The sequence below is a fragment of the Bombus pyrosoma genome, linkage group LG16 (genome assembly GCF_014825855.1).
Source record: "Bombus pyrosoma isolate SC7728 linkage group LG16, ASM1482585v1, whole genome shotgun sequence".
Lineage (NCBI taxonomy): Eukaryota > Metazoa > Arthropoda > Insecta > Hymenoptera > Apidae > Bombus > Bombus pyrosoma.
In genome coordinates, this window is record NC_057785.1 from 1,993,968 (window position 1) to 2,016,823 (window position 22,856).

The 22,856-nt window shown below is 30.9% G+C and overlaps 3 protein-coding genes across 14 annotated transcripts in view; 2 read left to right on the plus strand and 1 right to left on the minus strand.

The window, feature by feature from the left end:
- Positions 1–4,265, plus strand: part of LOC122576449 (muscarinic acetylcholine receptor DM1) — a 42,135-nt gene extending 37,870 nt beyond the window's left edge. For 11 of the 12 annotated variants that reach the window (XM_043746779.1, XM_043746785.1, XM_043746774.1 and 8 more), the window contains one exon: positions 43–4,265. In XM_043746779.1, coding sequence (XP_043602714.1) covers positions 43–564 — 522 coding nt within the window. In that variant the 3' untranslated portion in view covers positions 565–4,265. The remainder of the gene's footprint in view (positions 1–42) is intronic. The other variant, XR_006319763.1, reaches the window with a different exon arrangement.
- Positions 4,266–8,533: 4,268 nt separating this feature from the next.
- LOC122576451 (sorting nexin-14-like) lies at positions 8,534–21,926 on the minus strand. The gene is made up of 9 exons (XM_043746786.1): positions 21,671–21,926; positions 20,245–20,488; positions 19,542–19,931; positions 11,873–12,185; positions 11,592–11,747; positions 11,346–11,470; positions 11,203–11,264; positions 10,253–11,097; positions 8,534–10,171 (listed from the first exon to the last, which is right to left on the minus strand). Exons 1-9 carry the CDS (start codon positions 21,790–21,792, stop codon positions 9,768–9,770), a joined length of 2,661 nt encoding a protein of 886 aa, XP_043602721.1. The 5' UTR covers positions 21,793–21,926; the 3' UTR covers positions 8,534–9,767.
- LOC122576458 (cysteine-rich venom protein 6-like) lies at positions 17,308–19,155 on the plus strand. The gene is made up of 3 exons (XM_043746797.1): positions 17,308–17,465; positions 18,542–18,666; positions 18,755–19,155. The coding sequence occupies exons 1-3, from the start codon at positions 17,414–17,416 to the stop codon at positions 18,848–18,850; spliced, it is 273 nt and encodes a 90-aa protein (XP_043602732.1). The 5' UTR covers positions 17,308–17,413; the 3' UTR covers positions 18,851–19,155.
- Positions 21,927–22,856: the final 930 nt, after the last annotated feature.

Here is a 22,856-nt window from a genome sequence, read left to right on the forward strand (position 1 = left end):
TTTGAACTTTACAATATATTATATGATAATATTTCAATCTAGATATACACGATTATAATCCGGCTTCCAAGAGCTATCGACAGTACAGGGAAATACACGGAGGCCGCAAGCATAAAAATGTACCACGAGGAGACGGTGAGCCCCTCGTTGAGCACTAGGAGACCGTCTCACATGCCCGACATAAGGATTCCCCTGAATACGAAAAATATTCCGAAACCGTCGGGAGGCAAACCGGCTGTGACCAAACCCGCGAACAAGAAGAAGAAAAAGATACAAGAGAAGAAGGCCGATCGAAAGGCCGCGAAAACATTGTCGGCCATTTTGCTGGCGTTCATCATCACCTGGACACCGTACAATATTCTCGTTCTAATTAAATCCATCACAGCCTGCTCCTGGTACATACCACAGGAGCTATGGGACTTTTTCTATTACCTTTGTTATATCAACAGTACTGTGAACCCAATGTGTTACGCCTTGTGCAACGCGGCATTTCGACGAACATATGTGAGGATTCTCAAGTGCAAGTGGCATAATAGGAACAGAGCCGCGATGGACAGAGGATGATATCAGTAGAAACGCCCAGCGTGCGACGTTTACACGCTCGAGGGCGTACTATTTTCTCTATCATTTTCTCTCTTCTCCTTTTTAATCATTCCTCCGAACGTGCTTGCCGATGATAAGGAAACTGAGTTGCTTACGAATTTTATAGTAACCTACTGTCAGTAGGCTACTAAACGTGCCGAATATTTTTATTACACAGTACGTATTTCACTTTTGCTAATCGAAAGGACAGTCAACAAATGATATTATTTATTACAACTGGTATATTTTGTTAAAAAATCTCTTTCCAATCTTTTTAATCATACGAATAGCAAATCGCTTTTTAATTTTGTTTTTTATAGGCAAGTAACAAGGTTCATAAAGGGATAACGTTTCTCGAGATAAGCAAACTATCGAAGAAGATAAACAGGTTCGTAAACGTAACGTTTGTACAAACCGAAAGACAGTTTAAGCAAGTTAAAAACATTCCACTCGGAGATTTCGTTTCATAATTTAGGTGTTAGATTAGGGGAAACACAGGGTGTTTACAACTCGATTTGATAAATTTAATAAGACACATTTTGTATACAGTATTTTACATGTATAATACCACTAACTTTGGTTTCTCAATTGACAATTATGTTTCATACATTTCAGATAAAGATGATTGACATAGAAATTTTTATATTTAAAAGAAAAGAGAATATGTAATTTTCAATCATAATATATCATTAAAATGGTAATAATTAGCAAGAGATCGAAATAATTTATTAGTGGGAGAGGGGGAAAGATGTTTTTTATTTTAGATTGTCGGAAATCAGAAGAATTTTAAATGTTCGCGGTTAGACAGCTCAGATTTCCGCATTTGAGGCAATGCAACGTGAATACTGCCATAAAAAATAATCTTTATAAATATATTTCTGAACCGTACAAAGGAAAAACAAAAAAGGGTTAGATAACCGGCACGTACGCGACAGTGCCAAAATTTGTGGCTCGATTTCAGCGGCGATAGAACCGATGACTTGCCGCAAATCGAGTTCTTTTCTATAGTTTGTGAAACAAAATCAGTTTCTATAAACAAACGTTACAAATTGAATCAATGTTTGTGAGAATACTTTATTTACAGGTGGATAGATTCAACAAAAAATTATCATTGGGTGAAGCTAATCTCAAAATATTAATTTATTATTATTTATTATTAATAGTTTTTCGAAATTTATTGAAAGACTGTTTAATACTTTAGTTTTGAAATTTTTGATGGAAATGGAAATGTTTGTTTAATGAAAAGTAACGTTTAAGAAACTGACAAAATTTCATAAACCTCCTACACACACACAAAGCTATACCGCACAAAAAAACGAAATCTATTCGAATCCTAAGGAAAAAAGTTAATAAACAAGCATTTTCTCGTGCGTTTTATTCGACGAACACATAACGCACTCGATGTACATTTTAAATAGTAGTCCAGTTGTAAATGAGTGTTTTAAGTGTAATTAGTCATGGAGAACCAAAACAAGCGCTATTATACATAGAGAGTGTGTCACAACTATAATGGCAACAAAGTGGTATAAAGAAAATATAAGAAGCGCTGCATCGATTCTTTCGTGTTAAGAGAAAAACGTTCTAACACTTTCGTATTAAATAATATTCTAATCACACGTGCCAAACGAAGCTTTAAGGTATCAATAGTATAGGCCGGTAATTTAATAAATGTATCCTTTCAAAGGTATACTTGTACTAAATATATAAATAAGGACTTAAGGATTTGCTATCATTTTTTTATTACGAACGTTTACTACAAAAATTTTTATTATGTATTTTTTTCTACGAAAGAACATTACGTGATTTTTTGTCAGTTACATACAGTACTTCTCGGATAAATGGGTACGATAAGTTTCCTCTATGGTTTTAAATCATAGTGACATCACTAGTTACCTAAATAATTGAAATACTACTGATAGTACTATTCTAATTGTAATACGTAATATGTACAATGAAATTGAGAAATTTTCTCTATGATGTAACTGTATAGTGACATTGAGAGAATTCAATATTTGCATATTTCTCACTAATTATGCAAATGAATTCAGAATGTAGAAATTTTAGACGCGTATCTGTTTTTTATATTATTAAAAATAAAGTTATAAGCAATTAAAAAATTTTAAAAACCGGACGTTTTCGACCACGTATTGAATGTATTCTAAGTATGAAGTCACAAGTCTGTGGCAGCGCTATACATGTTTTTAATTCACTATTTGCTATATATATAATTCCGATACCAGCGCGTACATGCAAGAACACATATACGACTGTGCATCAGGACAGAATAATGACATCACAAAGATGGCAGCTAAGATGGCCCGCGTTTCTACAGCATTTAAATATGAGCGAAGTTTTAATTTAATTATTTTCATTAATAAGTAAATATGCGTAACGAAAATATAAATTAACTGTTTCTAGTAAACCAAATTTTTATTTTCAGTAATCTTTTTAACAAAGATAAATTCAGCAACCGAATAGAGACAAAGTGGAGTTGAGCTTGGCTTCTGAGAAGCTCATATATTGTATACATATAAATGAGGTATAAATGTCCGGAAAAATTTATGTTCATATAGTAATGGGTATATCACTCCTTTGAAATTATTTAATTTGATATGATATGATAGATCATGGTGGAAATAAGACACAGAACTTTAACCAAGGAAAATGTGGACATTTATCCGGGAACTATTGTAACTTTGTCATTCTACATGAAATTTGATAAAAAAAAGAGTAACATCTTATTCGTTTTACAGAAGTTTTCGTGATAGATCGGCTTTTCGAATAATCTACATCTTGTGAAGTAAATTTATAATTTCTGGTCCGATACAGTAAAATATTATTTTCAATGTTTTTCTTAAATGTGTAATAAATAAATCAAATTTTCAAAACTAAATTAATATGATTGCAGCAATTCAACAATAAACTATTTACATTATTGATGTAATACTAATAATAATGTTGGATGTTTGAATATAGTTATTATAAAAGTTCATTATTTCTGTAATCCTGAATTATTATTGAATTCTGCTTAGGAACATAAGTACAAAATAATTCATTTTTAATGGCTCTTTGTCGAGATACTCTGTGATTTTTATTGCGTTACCTTTTTATACATATTTTATATTAATATTTATTTATATGTATGTATATGTATATACAATTTTTCGCTGTTTTAGCAAATAATTCCTTTTTTGCAAAATATTGTTATGTTAATTTATTCATCATACTTAGCATTTCTGTGTGTATCCATTTAAAATAGAATTTTAATAATCATCGTTCATTTCTATGTGGTTACTTTTTACAACTAATTACTTTACACTGTTGTAACAACATAATAAAATATAATTCATTTGAATGTGAAATATTACTAACAATATAGGATGTTTCAAAACTACAAGTTAATCAAGCAGAGAATTTAATCGAGATAAAGGAAGATGAAAGAAGTACGTTTCACTTAATGATCTATGTTCAATTTTATTTTATTGTATGGTAAAGAAAATTTATATGTGCAAATTTCTGGAGCCTATCGATGAGCAATCAGTATTACGTAAGACCTTTTTTCATCTCTATGAAATTATATTTCAATAAACTTCTAACTGCAATAAAATTCAATACAATTCCTACCAACAATCTAAAAATTGTATATAAAATTATTAACTTTGTAAAATTTTTAAAACTGACCAATATTGTCAAATTATTAAAAAGAAGTTTGTAACTTGTAATTTGTTAATTCATTCACAGTATTAATTAACAAATTATTGTGTAAAGAAGTTCATGTTATATACAATTTATTATTTCAAAATTTTGTTCAAGTTTTATAGAAACGATTGCCGTATGGCGGGTTGCTCGTCGATAGGCGCTCGAAACTTTAGATTGTACTATGTATCATATTGTTAGGTGCGTGTGTCCGGTTGCTGGGGCTTTCGAAGGAGTGAATCTTTTAAATTTTGCGGTTCAAAGGTTGAATCTCCTTTTGAAGGGCTAAATCTTTAAAAAATTATTTTTTTAAATATTCATATTTTTCTTTAAATGCTCCCTTATTCAAATCTCACTTAACACATTCACTTTTTAACTAATTCTTCCACAATAAATCTTAAAACCAAATTTTGTTTCCAGGAAGCACTCGCACCATCGTGTAAAAAAAATTGATTCTTCGCATATTCCCCCTCAAAATTAATGAAAATTATTGAGCTAGTACACAAAAAATTACTCGGGCTTCGGTTAAGAGGGGGTGATTGGGGATCTCCACAATATTTTTTCTGGAGTATCGAAGAATACACATGCTAAATTTGGTAAAAATACATTGAACGGTATAGAACTTTTTACAGAAGAAGATACATACGTGCATACATATTTTGACTCTTATATATATAGATAATAAAGCAATATTGAACATATATTCATTAATTACTGCTTGTGTCTTTAAAATCTCTAATTTTGAAACAACCTGTATAAAATCTAATTATAAAATTCGTACCCATAAAAGGTATTATTACAATAGCTAAATACCATTCTTATTTCATCTTATAAATATCAATACATTTTAAAAATGTTAATATTAAAAATGAGATTTTTTCTTGTCTATCCAAACAGTAAACCAAAGGAAAAGTGAGATTCAACTTATATATTAAAATCGATTAATTAAATCTTGTTAGTACTGCGTTAATATTATTTTTATTCAACGAGAACTAACAAAATTTAATAAATCCTTATAGTAAGAGATCTAACGAATTCTAACAAGATCTCACTTTAATCTTTATTCTAGATTTTGCAGTGATTTTTTTAAGTTAATATTTCATAAAGAATTATCATTTTCTACATTGAAAATTACTGTAAACCTGATTATTTAAAAATTAATAAGGAAAGCCGATTCAGTTTACATCAATATTAAGCTATAAACTATAATCCCACGACTATTAAATTATAAAATGATTTTCAATTTCTGAGATCGATATATCTATGAATATTCAAACGATAAGAGAAACCGAAACAGATCGAAAGTATACATTTATTAATTAAGCAGATGGTCAACTTGACAGCAGTCGCGTTCGGTTTAAGGAGCGTATCGTTAATTATTGTAGAATTATCCCTCGAAGAATGGCATTTTCTAGAGATGAACAATTCATGTTCAGTCGACGTTCACCTTATTTGTCTTGTACTTGTTACTTCTTAGGGCGTGTAAATTTGTAAATACGTGTATGAGGAAAAACTATTCGATGTTCAACGTTAACAAAAACGATCATCTTTCTAAGATGCAAGGAAGTGGAAATTATTTTTTACGATGCGAACGACCTCACCAATTTCAACGATCTTGTAACGTATTGTCAAGGCCATATATTCTGAACAACTTTTTCCTGTACACGTTACCGTCGCTCGGTTTTAATTACTGAGATATCCACAAAAAACTTTAGTTCAAATTATGTTACGATTGCACTCCATTCTGGCATATACATTTTCAACTCACGTAGGAAAGAAAAATAATTAGGTTAGGTTTAGGATAGACAATTTACCATAATGTTACCATTAAATAATTTAAGATATTAAATAATAGGGCAGATACAATTTCTATATTAAGCTTTATATTATATTGTCGTTATCCGAAATTGTAAACACTTGGGCCATGATATTGAAAAAATGCCATGATATTGACTATTCGATTATCAAAATCATACTGTGGTTAAAGCGGAAACTGGCGAATATCTCGGAAATCAAAGTCGAACGATGGTAACATGTATAGGGAAAGCTGTTCAGAATGTTGACAACATATTTCAAGGTCATTGAAATCGGTAAGGTCCTCCGCTTTGTAAATAATTACCAGACAGTTAAGGAAGGATGAAATATATGCTACGTGTACAGAACGTTTCCCAATAAGATACGTTCCGTGACGCGACTGTTGGGCAGTTTACCTAATTTACTTAAATGGGCGAAACGACGTCGGTTCAAAAACAGAATTCGTGCAGAGAGGATTACTGCGCAAAATGGTGCTATTTATATCGAAAATTAATTATCTAGAAATATCGCCTTATATTGACAAAACGTCGTTTAGAATCATTTTTTGTACATACATATACTATGTATAGAATGATGTGCTGACCGCTCAAGGATTTTTGAGAAAAATTGAGAATTTGTAATTTCAACAAATTACAATTGGCCCTGAATAGGTGATAACGATAAGGAAAATATTACATCGATTAATTCATAAACATCCAAAATTGTATTAATCCAAAGTCACACTACTATTTAAATTTGTTTACTTTTTTAATATTTAATTTGTTCACTTTTTATTTTGTATTTATTTTAATTTGAATTAATTATCATTCTATTATTATATATCTTCCATTCTTTCTTTAGCATAAAATCATTCCAAGTCGGAAGGTTTCGTAGAATGATAGAAGGCACGAATGAAAAAATTTTTCGAATATGTAAAAAATTCGTGAACGAGGAAAAAGCGATAAGGTTATAAACACGCACCATAATTTTGCGTAGTAGCCTCGTACAAATACTTAGTCTCCTTGTGAAGTTAAAAAAAAAAGAAAGAAAAAGAAAATGACTTTGCCAAGTAAGAAAACTTATGCACATAAAACATGGTTATTAATTTACATTCATATATACATATACGTATACATAATATACATATATATAATATACAACGGAAGAGATGTACCGTACGGTGTGCCAATTTTTTAATTTTACATCAGTTCGAGTATCAAACGAAAATGTATATTTGTACATCTTCTCTAGAGAGGTGAGCGGAGCGGTATCCAAACTCCACATTGTTTTACGCATTGTCTATTGCACATCGACTCCGGATTTGAACATAATGGATTTTTCACATCGGTCTCATATATAAGTTCTCAATCAAAATCGATTACGCGATATCGAAGAAATCGAGATCTTTGAAAAAAATCAAATTTGACCTGAGAATTTATTCAATTATCGCGAATACGAATCGTAATAATAATAATCATTAAAAAAAAGTATTGCATTAAACTGCGGACGTGTTCAATTTTTCACAGTTACAAACGATTCGCAAGAAACCTCTTTAATTCAGGCAAATCGTTTTACTGTTACATTCTATTGAATATAATGCATAACCTAATGAGCACTTTTTCTGTAATCATATGTATTACGTAGAGTGATAGAAAATTTGCATTTTCATTCATGGGTAATTAATCGTATTCCATATACAGATCGGCGATAAAATTCCGGAAAATATTTTCTTACACTTCCACTGAACACAATTCGGAATTTTCCTATTTCTTCGATATATATAGGTTTCGTAACGAACTCGAATCGTTTTTACTATCGCTCAAGGATACGCGAATGATGATCGTCGATTCTTTTAAATTGTCGTATCATTGTTACGAGCTATAATTTTGTCTACACGTCTAGCATCAGGAGAAGCATGTAAAACACTGCAAAGAAAAAAACTTGTACGTAGTTGAGCACAGAGTAAAATGAGAAAAAAAGAAAAAAAGAATTGTGTCAAATCGTTTCAAGATGATGATGTCTTTGTCGATATACGATAACCGTATATCGAAATAACGAAAAATGGTGTACGACCTTTTTTAACCATATATTACCTGTAAACACCAATATACTCGATCTATGTTTATATACGTGTTTTATATTAACAAAGAATACATAAGGCGACAAACAAAAAAACGTTACGTAACTGAAAAAATGACGTATAGAGAAAACTGTATGTAATAATACCAGTAGAATCTGGATAAAATATACCATACTATCTATAAGAAACGAGCGTTTTATTTCTACGAATGATTCAATATTTAATCTTTGTTTTTTTGTTTTTATACAGTTACAGGTTTTAAAAAAGCTTTTAGATTAGGAATACAGAATGCAGGGTTTACTAACAATATGTTGACAGTGCTTTCATCAATGATGTGTGATGGCACTATTCATAAAAGACATTAGGAAATAGAGAAGAAAATATGTTTAATTCAGATTTTATTTGAATTTTTAAATGTACACTTATATTATATACGTATAATTTGTTTAGTTAAGGGGGTATTCTAGCCTAGACTATTATTTATGTCTTTATTTATATCTTTTTACAGAAGTGCACAGTAGGACTAAAAAAGTAACAGACTGTTAGACAAAATCTGATATAACCTAGGAACATTACATATATTTACAGTACAATAATGTTATAAAAAATTATTACTGCTATTTTATAAACTATTTTATATATTTTACACATTTTTTTAATTAGTTTTTCATGACTAGTTATGTAACATTATAATCTTCAGAAGCTCCACATTAATTTAGTTATATACACTCCTCTCAAAAAGATAACCCAGGTGTGTTATCTTCAATTTCTCAATGATGCATGTAAAGTTTTTCGTCTGTAAGGTATAATATCAAAACATTATGAACACCATCAGGATCATCCAAGTTGAATCTTTTTCACCTGAAAATAGTACCCTTCTCCATTTCTTTTTCCGATGCATTCTTTCTTTTGCAAAGCGTAAACGTTCTACTTTGTGTTTCGTTGTTAACGAAGGTTTCTTTTTCAATTTTAACCTCTTAATATCTTTGCAGGATAGTAGAAGTCGACGAACACTTGAAACACTGGCACTGACATTAGATTTTTCCATTATTTGCTGCGTTGTTAACCGCAAATTGGAAGCAAGAAGAAGCACGCAAAATTGCTCGCTTATCGCGATCGGATAAAGATGACGGCCGACCAGTACTTTTCTTTTTGTCATAATCTTTAACATTTTTTAAAAAATTGTGTATTACTCTACGACTTCATCTTATTACTTTCGATATTTTTGCTACTGATAACTGTTGCTGTTTTAGTTCAAGAATTTGCTTTTTTTCAGACTCGTTTAATTTTTTTCCGCGTCCTACATACTTAGAAATTTATATAATATTGTACTGTAATCTTCACCTGTTGATAGATAATGAACTACTAAGTAATTTCTAAACATAGTAACAGAGTGTGTTATCATTTCGATCTTAGTATGGAATAGTTTTTCTTTGTTACACACTAAAACTCATAAGATTTTTAATTATTTTCAACGAACCGCATATCCTGAGCTCATAATGTTTTGATATTAAACGAACAGACGAAAAGCTTTATACGCGTCATTGAGAAATTAAAAATAACTATCTAATCTTTTTGACGAGGAGTGTATGTATATTTCATATGCATATACAAGTTAAACTGTAAGTTCTGGAAATATATTTATCAAAATCTGGTCCAGAAGAACATATGCCAGATGCTTATTAAGCGGTGCATTTTGTAACGAGTCCAAAATTGAATCCATTATTTCAATCCATGGCTTATAAAATACCATTAACCAATAAGGCAACAAACCATACAATCCTGTTTTTGCTATTTCATAGTAATTCCGGCGATTCGCTTGAGATGAATCCTTCTTCTCACACAATACCTTTGTGTGCAGAAGTTTTACCACGGTCGCTGCACGACCACCGCTTAGAAGTTTTGCCAAAGCGTTGTAGAGTAAAACGTTGACATATGGATCTATTTTCGCACGTGATGATGAAGCAATCATCCATAGAACTCGAGTAATCATCGATGGAACTTTCAGTAACCTCACCACTGAAACAGTAATACTCACTAAACTCTATTTATACAAGAATGAGGCACACATTATAAAGATTTATAAGATAAAACATTTACCAGCATCTACAATACAGAAAGAAGCACCCTTAACGTGAGAACGTTCTAACGAAGGAGAAGGTAAAGTTCTAAAATTAAGATCCAAATCAAGATTGTTTCCAAATACTCCAAACTGAAGATCACTACGTCCTTTTTCCTCCGTTTCCTGTACAGTTGATTCGTTCGCTGGTTCAACTCCAATATCAGTATATTCATTTTTAATATTAGTCGAGGCCAGAAACACTGCCAGAAACTTGTCCAAATTTTGACCTTTCTCTTTTCTTAATTTGTATGCCATACTTTGATACAATATACCAATATCTGGCGTGCTATAATTTGTAAAGTAGGGCTTCAAATTTGGCACAGTCAAGAAATTATACAACAACTCACTACTCCTGAGCACTGGTTTTGATAGTAATTTTTCCAGAAAATCTTCATATCGTTGTCTATTAATAGCACAGGATGAATGAGGATTCTTTCTTGATGGTAATGGCGAATCGCTCAATTCTTTGTCACCATGAAACTCTGCCAATCGTGTTCGTAAAATGTAGAAATCTTGATCACGACGTAACACAGTCCAGGATTTTCCTTCGGAAATATTATTGACAGCGATGACATAATAATATAATGTTTGATTATCTCCAGTTTCAATGTGCGGAATATTGACTCGCCATGTTGTTAAATTCCTGTGGGAACTGTCATCGGAATATTTAATCTCGCTATAAGAACGGGAAGGGTAATCTATTTCTTCGCCTTGATATATATCTTGATATGACATCCCGTCTATCGTTGATAATCTCAAAACGTCAATCTTCGGAAAATGATTTCCAATCTTTGAGGATGCATTTGCGGATCCACTAGTAACGCTTTAAATAAAAATTAGACACATTTTAAGATATAGGAAGTAAAAACTCGCCTAATTATTTTGACAACCGTACATGTTATTATGTCTATAAGTGCAAAAAGATTACCTCAATCGTGGCGACTGCTTAACTCGACTTGGAACTGGTTGTCCGCATAATAAATCATACAACTGTAATGTAAAATAAAGAAGGAATTATTATGAGAACGATTATATAGGAAATAAAGAACAATTGCCCTTCAATTTTCTTACTTGATAGCTATGATGGAAAGATGGTAGGCAAGTAGATTCTAATAAAGCATGTGCTTCTTGATGTGCTTGATAAAATGGTCGTGAAGTCCTCATTTCCTGAATCTTCTTTGGACCTCTTTCTAAAACTAGAAGTGTTGTTGACATACAATGTAAAAGCTGGATATTTTGTAGCATGTTATGTTGATAATATATAAATATAAATTGCATATGTATTGCAGGTGAACTCTTAAAACAAAGTATTCTTACTTTGGCATATGCCCATGGATATATCTCCTGGTAAATGTAAGTATTCTGGACCTTCAGGATCCAGATATGTTGCATACATATTTTGAATATCTGTGTACAAACTACTTTCTGCGTTTGAACTCATTTCTGGATTTAACATACGCTTGCTTAGATCATCTGGAAATAGATATATGTATTGGAATTTATCAAATACTTTTACTACAAAAAAATTTTACTTTTAAAAGGAAAATTTAATCTGTGCTATTATTTTTATTTGTCACTATGTATAAATATGTATTTACCAATGTCTAAACAGAACTGAAAGAGATTCATAGGACCATTCTCTTTGATGTGTTGCATAAACATGTACAATAAACGAGGATCATTTAAAACTTCATCCAAGGAGGGTTTCAGGTGATTCTGCGTGTTTTTTGGCATCATTGGAATGGTCATCCAGCATTGCAACATTGGTACATTAACTGCGTCCACTTGATTAGAAAATGAAACATCGCGATGAGTTGATAACGCGACTAACGCATTTATATTGTCTGGATCAGCAATCGCATCTATTGCTGGTAGCAAAATCCAATTGGCCAAAATTTCTCGAAGTATGACCTGAAAGTAAAGTACAGATTTACACTCCCCTTTCCACTCCAATCATTATCATCATCAATAAAAAGGAATATTTTATAATCACGCTCGTGTTGAAATTTTGTATAGCTGATTACACTAATTTCAACAACAAATTTTGTGCTGAAAAAAAATATCGTTATTCTAGCTTCTTCCGCTTACAAAAGAGCTACAAGAGTATACAAGGTGAGTCAGCTAAGAGTTGGAGCTAAAATTTGTTCGATACCATCAATTATATTGAAAAATGCTTCAGATGAAAGTTGAATGCCTGCAAAGAGGACAAATTCTGATGTTAGTTTTTCTGTAGGTGGGCGCGTAAAGGTCATGTGAAGGTTAACTTCGCTTTTTTAAATGAAATCATACACTTTTTAATACACTAAACAATACAAATCGAAATTCTTTATAAAAAAAAACTATTAGTTTAGTAGATATTCTAGCTTTTATTTTGTAAAACTTTTCGTATGAAAGACAAGGGAAGACGTAAAACAGTTACTCAGGATAGTGTCCATGATAACATATTTCAAACTGATCGAAATTGATAAGGTGACCACTTTCCTGCATAATTACCAAACATTTTTCAATATAATATATAATTTTTTTATTTATTTATTTTAGTCCGTGCCTCTCGGCTTTGGACGAACTTTCAAAATATAATATATAATTAATACTCTAATTAATAATTAATATATAATTAATTCAATATATAATTAATACTAATATATAATAGAATACATAATATAATATATAACATAATAATTAATACTATTAAAACATTTTAGCTTTCACTCTTAGGTGATTCAGAAAAAAAGAGTACGATAAACAAACTTTTAACTAAGCATACACTTATTAATTGATACTAGAGTGAGCAATAGAAAAATATTGAGGGCATAAAAAACCAGAAAAACCCATCGGACAAGATATATCTTTAATTCGTGGAGGAAACAGAAGAAAATAAAATCAAAATTCTATTGAGAAACCACAGATTATTAAGATACAATGACAGAAATGAAAAGAATAGAAAATTGTGTAAATTTGATTCGCAATCTTTTTTCAATGAATTTGCATTATTTTTACATTATGATTACACAATGAATTTGCATTAAATTCAATCTTTTTAAATATTCTGATAGCTATGAAACGGGACTCCAAAGATTCGCTTAATATTTCTTCCCTCATTATTCCTTTCACCAAGATCCTGTAATTTTATAAAATCAAAAGGAATTGAAATATTTGTAGTAACACTATGATAAATTATTATACTAGATCCTTGATTGGTCAAAGAATTGATCGATTTGAAACAACTAAGAAATGCAAGAGGGTGTGAATGTATGACATTCATCGTAAAAGTTGAAAAGCCGGCTCGATACGTCTGTCACCTTGTAAAACAACGATAATAGTTATCTCCGCGTTTAATGAACAGAAAAATTGATATGCCTAAGTGGCAACATGGCTGAAAACATTCACACAGGTAAACCCTATAATAAAGATACAATTAGCGATTCGATAAAGCCTCGCATAAATAACGACCAACTATCAAATAGTTTATCACATCTTGTTATTTATGTGCACGTGTTATCTTTAAGGAACATACTCATGCGACTAAATACGTGTTCTATGATAGAAACTGCAATATAAAAATCGAGAACATCGGAGTCAACTTGTAAAAATCGAAAGAGAGTTCAAAAGGCGTAAAGTAAACGAATATACTCGATAGAAGTCATCATGTTTGTACTTTCTCTGTTGGTTGTCACGGTTCTTGGCATTTGTATTTGATATACGTTGATATATCCTTGCATGGAAATTGGATCATCTTCAACTTTACCCTTTCTTTTTTATTTTTATTTTCCTCAAGACAATCCAAAACATATATTCCTCTCGTTATTTTGACATGAAATAAATATTATATGTAGTGTGTATAATGATTTTCAACGAAGAAATATATAATAGGACAGAAAAATAATATAATAGTTATAATAGTTTCAAACAAGAATCACCCAATTGTGGCATTAGTTACGGACCATTCTGTATATTATTTGGACTGAAACTCCTTTATATCCTCAAATATTTATTAACTAAATATCCTTTTTCGTAAAAATTCCAAAAAAAAAGACTTCCATGCCAAACCAGATTGTAGGAAAAATGAACATGAACACATATGTGGATCCTTTATTGTGCTCTAAAATCGTAAATGTTCGTAATTATTATTATTACAATATCGATACATTCACGTCATAGTATCTATATTCTGAGAATGACAAATTATATTCTGATAAATTATTTTCAGGTATGCAGTAAACTCACTAAAGGTTGTAGGTGTGTAAATGGCACTGTTCGAAACAAAAGGAACAAAACATGTATACCTCTGGATGATCGTCCGTAATAAACACGCGCATTATTTATAATTCATCCGAATTGATCAACACCATTTTTATATGAGGTTATCAACCTCGCATTATCCAGGTACACGATTAGTACTCAATATATATATAAATTTATAATTTTATAACTCATGAGAAGATAGCATAAATAACTGAATTTCAAAAAAATGTTATGCAACTGAGTTAATGGAATGATCAGCATAACATTTCTGAGTATTTATAAGATGAAGTAACTGTTTGTATTATATCTGTATATGTATCAATAAAGAACTTTCTTAAAGCATATTTAATGTTTATTAAATAAAGATGAGCGATTTAATAAGAAATATTTTCTAATCCACATATAGACAAACATACACAGGCGTACTCAATTATCACCGAAAAATCGAATGGCTGAATGTTCAAAAACGTTGATACGTTAGTACATCGAAATGTCAGGAAGTGGCAAGGCAAAAATGGGGAAACTGGTTTTTGAACATTTACCTACTCACATGCTAAAAACACTGGCTAAATGTATGCATAAATCACACACACTATACCTACACACTACACACATACGTCTGAATAATACAAGTTCGACTACATAACCTCCACGTGATGTACGTTGGATTATTCTAATACCGGCGGCACACTTCTCATCCAAAATTCAATAAAACGGCGAAAGAAAATCGTACATCAACTTTATATGAGTCGTTGTAAAAGGAAGACCCCAATCTTCAAATCCGTGATGATTCTAGTCGCCAAAAAAATTGTTAATGCCTGTAGAATCGATTGAATTTGACACATTTTCGAAACGGAGAAGCATCTTCGCTATCCCACTCTGCCATATGGTACAAGAACTTTGTGGGATAATTAAAATAAGTATTCCAAAAGTAGAGGTTCACGCGTCAAAACGAGCCCAGAATGATCGTCGTATGTTTTCTAGTTACGAAGTTAGAACAGTTTAAATATCATCAATTTTTCGGCGAAAATCGAGCGTTCCTTTAAGCACACCAGTGTATTTCCGTACCGATCCTAGAAAAGCTGAGTCTTTATGTGCACACCTAATTTATTTACTGTTCTAGGTTTTGAAAACATGTAGAAAAATGTTGGGTTACTTATTAAAGTCTACTATATTGTACAACTAGCTCCTAGACAAAAGATAGTTACAAGTTACAAGTGTATGTGTCACGGATAAATAGGTGTAGTAATATGTTATCTTAGGGTTTCGATTGTTCAGTTTTGACGCACTGACAATGGGAAACCAAAAACAGTGTCGAAGTAACTCCGAACAGAAGTTAGGCCGTCTTGTGCATTCTTTTGTCTTACCAACTTCCTGATTCTGCTGCATCATATCATCGTCTCCTCTTAGTTTTGTCTTTCTCGCTCTTACTACCGCCATTTCTTTCTTCGCAAATTATTTCACCTTTGTTTCATTCTTTCTCTCTATCTGTTTTACTTCTTTTATTACCACGGTCTTTTTCCTCGATTCTCTCTTCCTTTTTTACTTTTTCCATTCCAGCTCTCTTCTTTTCTTCTCCAACTTCTTTCTCCCTTTGGCCCACTTTAGCGTTTCATTTCCCTATTCCTCTCCCCATTTATTCGTTTCCTCTTTCCATATTCTTCTGTCTTCCATCATCTCTTCCCTCCATTCATCCATCTTTCTTCTTCTCTCCTCCCTTGTCTCCTCTTCTAGCCCTTTGATCTGTTCCGCCAAGTTTTCTATCTTTCACCGATTCATCTCTTCTTTCACTTCCCCTTTTGTTGATCTCTCCTTTTTTTCTCTCCTTACTGTCCAAGAATCTCAACGGTTTACCTACCTTCTGCTCTTTCCCCCTCCCCTTGACTGTTTGTCTTCACGCCACTTCAGTGCTCTCTGTTCTTTCTAACCTTACTATTTTATTCACCTCATACTATTCTCCTTTCTTCTTCTGATCTCACTCTTGCTTTTTGTTACTCTTGCTATTGTTCTCTTCTTTCTTTCGCCTCTTTCCTTCCTCACTACACCCGTTTGCTCATCTTTACTTCTTTGCTTCTGTATTTCTTTGCTCTCCAATCTCCAATTCTGCACGTGTTTACCTTACCAGTTCTTCTGTAACTGAAATTCAACTCACAAATTCCGCAGGATTGATGATTGAGTCGAAAGGGAACTTTAGCTCGCTTCTTACTACATCTTATTATATTGCTTCTTAATTAAAGAACGCGCACGGAGTCACACGATGACTCTTCGTGATGTTCTCACGATTCCTCGGTTGCTTATACCTGTACCGTGAAAATCCGAAAATTTTAACATGGGAAAGAATTAATTTCCTCAAAATGTTTGGTAAACATTGCTCATCGAATGTTCTCATGGCTCAATGCTAGCCGTGTCTTCCGTATCGCTTTAGATAATGGATATTCTTGACTAAAAGGCGCTTCTGTTCTCTGTGTGTATTTGAAGAAGTTTCAAGGTCGAAAGTGCAGAAAAATATCTTTCACCCAAACACACATACTCATGAAAATGAAAAAGCCGGCTCGATATGTGTGTCACCTTGTAAAAGAACAACAGTCGTTATCTACACGTTTAATGAACAGAGAAATTGGCATACCTGTATGACATGATTAATAACATTGACATGACTAATTTTATAATAAAAATACAAATAATGGTTTGATAAAACCTTACATAAATAATTACCAACTGTCAAATAGTTTATCAAACCTTGTTATTTACGCGCGCGTGTTATCTAGCGACACGTACGACCAAATACGTGTTCTACGAGAGAAACTGCAGTATAAAAATCGAGGATAACGGTGTCAACTTTTCAAAGTCGAGGAAGAGCTCGTGTAAAGCAAATATTTTTATCAGAAGTTACTATGTCTCGATGCCTAGTAGTTTCTCTGCTTGTTGTCATGATTCTTGGTATTTGTAAGTATTTGATATACGTTGATTTATCCTTGCATGGAAATTGGATCATCTTCAACTTTTCTCTTTCTTTTTTATTTTTATTTTCCTCGAGACAACCCAAAACACATATTCCTCTCGTTATTTTGACATGAAATGAATATTATAAGTAGTGTGTATAATGATTTTCAACGAAGAAATATATACTAGGACAGAAAAATGGAATATTAGAAAACGAAAGAACTAATGTTGTAATAATTTCAAATTTTGAATATATTCTCGCCTTGGAATATCTATGGTGTTAAAAACAAATATTTAAATAATTTAAGAACATATATACCAAATATAGTTAGACACGACTTGACATATTGCTTTTTTATGTAAGCAATTACGTTTCGTATATTCTTTGCTATTTTAACTAATTAATATCCTTTATGTAGTATAAAATGTTTACATAATCGTAAAGAGAGACGAGTATTTTTTTATTTGAATAATGACGTTTTCTTATTAGTTCAGATACTGAAGATTTTATTATACAAGGTGATCCGTATTTGGTGGCACAGAGTAAATTTAGTATAGAGTGGTTCTACGAGAAAAAAATAAGAGGAAAATATAGAATAACATTTTTTTATGCGACGTTTTTTTCAGGCACAGGTAAGAGTGGGAAGAATCTTCTCTCAAAATCATTTTTTTAGGAGATTTCAATGTCACCGATATATTTCTGAATAGAATTCTATATCTCTCCCGACATAAATACCTTAATACTTTTGTATAGAGAATAAAAAATATACTGATGGCCTTGAAATCTCTTGAACCTTGAGAAAAAATTCTTTCCATCGTTACATGTGCCTCTTGAAATAGTTTAACTTTATTCTGAGAAGTTCTCATATCATGCATCAAATACAAATAAGGTAGATATTTAGATGATCTCATTTAGTTGAGGAGACACTCTATATATCATTCGGACTGAAACTCCCTCATATTCTCAAATATTTATTAATTACTAATGTAATTTTACGAATTCTGTGAAAAAATTATATTTTTTTATAATTATATTTTTTTCATCTTCGTCTACGTTATTCGTAAATACCTGAAATTAGATTCAATCCAAGACTCAACTGCCGGATCAGAATGTCCAGAAAATCAACAAGAACACATATGTGGAACACTATGCGAGCCAACCTGCAGTAATCCACAACCGAATCGCAAGTTTTGCCCTCGAATCGTAAGTATTCGCAATTATTAATTATTATTAATACGATATCAGTACACTGCATCATAATATTTGTATTCTGATAATAAATTCTTTTCAGGTGTGCACTAGAGCCACTAGCGGTTGTAGGTGTGTAAAGGGCACTGTTAGAGACACAAACAGTACACAATGTGTGCCACTGGATCAGTGTCCGTAATAAACACACGCATTATTTGTAATTGATCCCAAATGATCAACTCTATTTTTATATAAAGTTATTAACTTCACATTATCAAGATATAGAATTAGTATATGATTTTTCAAAGAAGAAATGCTATTTTCATAAATGTATCATCTTATAATTTATGAGTAGATAGCATAAATAATTGAATTCCAAGGAGAATAAAATAAAAATTTTATGTACTTTAAATTATAGAGTTGATTAGCATAGTTTCTGAAAGTCCATAGAGTAGAGTAACAATTTATATGTGTATACATCAATAAAGTAGTTCTTGAAGAATATTAAATATTTATTAAATAATGATGAGCGATTTGATAAGAAATATTCTCTCAACCCGCATATGGAGAAATATATCTTTACACCAACCCTAGAAAAGCTTAGCTGTTTATGTCCACGTCTAATATTTTTACTGTCCCAAACTTTCAAAAAACATAAAAAAATTCTGGGATGTTGATTGTAATCTTTACTATATTGTACAATCAGTTTTTAGTCAAACATTTAAAAGTTTTCACAAGAAGAACAAAAATTTGCTTTGAAGGAATTCACAAGTGAAATTTCGTTTAGATTATCATAAACAATTTATGAAAGAGAAATTCACAATGGTCTTCTCTTAATAATTATTAGTTCAATTTCATAAACGTTTATAAATAATTCTACAAAATCTTACCTTGTTGTTAGTAGACACATGGATGGCAGGCAATAAATACGGTATAAACGCTGTTACAATTCCTCTCAGGTAATTCAGCTCTGCCTTACGCGAGTAACTCGCTGGATGTATTTCACGACCAAAATGGTCGATCAGTTGATTTCCGAAACAAGATGTATCCGACAAATCCTTCATCTTTGTGCGTAATGTTTTCCAATCTTGAGCATGTTGCAATATTAGAGGTATTAAATGGTAAAACACCACATTGGACACATCTGTGCGAAGCAACCGAACTGCAATATCTTTCGTTGCAGTAGCTGTGGCCAAACGAAGCTGTTGTACGAACGCTTCGTTCGTCGAAAAATCCGAATACCATGCGCAAACATATTTCTGCAATAAATCTTCTAGAAGCTGTGGAAACAAATTTTGTATCTGTTTTTTTTCGTTTGATATATATATATATATATGTATGTATATATATATATATGAAGCGTGACAGTAATTAAATAGGAACTTTATTTGTTAATTTTTGCCGGAAAATTTTAAGGTAAAATGGGAGTGCAGTTACAGAAACCCAATTAAATTTCATTACAGCAAAAGATAAGAAAACAAAATTGCCGCAAATTTGTTACAAGGATGAGAGAAATGAAAGCAAAATTGTTGCAGAAATAAAATTAAAAAATTAAGAGTCTTTACGAAGCATTGAATTGCGATGATTAATTACTTGCTCTAATGCATGGTCAAGATCCTTCGGTATTTTCACTTTCGTCGAATGTGGTAACAATTTATGTCTCTTGCAGCTATTATTACTGCAAACGCTGCACGGATCCTTGATTTCATAAGTTGGATTAAAACTATCGCTTATTGCATTTAAATTCACAAGTGCCACGCTGACATACTCTAATATAACGAGCCCATAAAAGACACTGGTTATATAGAGACAACACACGATAAGTATCCAAATGAAACTGAAATCAGACAATTATTATATTGTTTAATGGAATAATTTAATAATTTAGATTAATTCTGTAATGTCTCGTAAACTTGTCGCTTATTATATTCCTTATTTTTTATTAACAAAAGAATTAATAAAATGTGGAAGGATTTCAGCTTTCGACGCTGTGACAACGATAGTAAATCTACCACTAAATCTGTACAGTCAATTAGATTCAGAAAAGAACTTAAGAACTTAATAAATCTTACACAATTTCTATTTGCGTCAAAACTGTACCAAAGATTATAAACTGTTTAGTTAACGATTTAGGTAAATGAGTACAGTGTAGCTAATAACTAGACTGTGGATGTTTATGCATTTATGAAATATTTAAAGATGTAAAAAATTACAGAATATACTATATAAAATATCCAAAATAGAGCGCATACTAGCATATATATATTGAAAGAAATGATGCAATCAAAGAATATAAGAAATATAATCAAAAATAATAAAAAACAGATTCTCCTTGAAAAAGCTGTCAAAATTTAAAATCATCTAGAAGGTAATGGAATACATAATAGAATGTACAAGTTAGTTAATAATGCAAAAAATCAGAAATTGATATAACTCCTCTTCCAAATAAGCCCTACAATTTCATTAATCATTATATGATGCCAATAAATCTGAAATTCTGTATTACATTACATAATCCATAAACTTAGCTTAACAATATTTTTGTAACTAATGATATTATTACAATTACCCAATATAATCTTACATTTTTTATCTAATTCGTAACAGATTGCTCATCATACAAAATTATATATATACTTGTAAATGCACAAATGTATGCATATTATTACCAGTTGCCATACACTAACTTGTTGTCCATTATGTTCTATTACATGTAATAATATAAATAACAAAAATTGTTAAATATACAATTTATCATTTATATAATTGTATAAAATCTTTATATAAAAACAAATATTATTTTTTATGTTCACTTCTACAATAAAATATTACTACTTCAAAAACGCAGAATGATATTTTTACAATAATTTAACACAAAATTACATAAAACTAGAGATACTGTAATAATAAGATAACCTGATACAAAAATAACAATCAAAAAACGTAACGTAAAACATAAATGATTAAAATTAAACATATAATTTACTAGCAATAAAATATAAGTATTTAAATCACTTACCTTTTGAATACGATCAAAATAAACGCAATTAGTATGAAAACAGTCACGGGAATTATTATATTACACACATTAATTATCGTCTTACAAAAGTCTTGTACTTTCAAGACAGACACAAATGCCATTATTTTATTAAAAATTCTTCTTTCTCGAATTATGATAGAACATTGTAACCAGAGCAAAAAAGCACGTAAACATTTCAAATATCAATGAACTTTAATACGACGTTTTGGCAGATAACTCAGTATTAAGAAACCACGTGACAAAAACATTCAATCTATATATATATATATATACATACATATATATATACATAACTTCGCAAAATTACGAATACTTAGCACATAGATAGTTTTAATTTTAAATATTTCTTTGTTTCTTAAATCACGTAATGTAACTATTAATAATAAGCAAATCTCTTAAGCTTTCTACAAATTTTATTTAGCATGAAAAATTATTGACATTTATTTAGGTTTGCATTATATAGTTCTTACAATATTTTTATATATGTAAATGAATTACACAATTGTTAATAAGGAATTTCTCTTATTTATTTAAACATTTTCTTATACTTCAAGAAAATTAATAGAAGTTTTTACTGAAATGTTAACATACATGTAAAATACAGAATATACACAAATACTAAATGACAGGTTTAAAAAATTATATTTGTTAAAAATATTGCAATGTGTAATACAGTAAGAATTTTGTACACACATGTACAAGTATTCAAATTTTCTGGACTACTTATGAAAATATAATTTTAGTTAAGCAATCAAAATATAATTAACAATAATACTTTGTGTAATAAAAATATCCTTTTTCAATTAAATGTTGTTTTCTTTTCTATTACTGTTTCTAAAACGTTACTTTTTTGTACATTTATGAAATATTTATATCCTCAGTTAAAATACAAGAATGGAAGATTATAAGAGATGTATTATCATTTTGTTTCGCACTTTGCGTTTTGTTCTGGTTCTTGTGATCTTTTAATAACTTCCCTTTTCAAGATCTGTGCTTTTTTTCTTTCTTCTTTAGTTCTTAATCGAGAATTTCTTCTTTCTTCCCTTGTCCTTACACGATTTCTTTTCGATATTGGGTCTGGGACAGCTGTATGAGGTTTTAAAATACTAAAGCACCTTGGCTCCTTCGATTTCAATAATTCTCTACGTTGTTTCTTTGACAATAC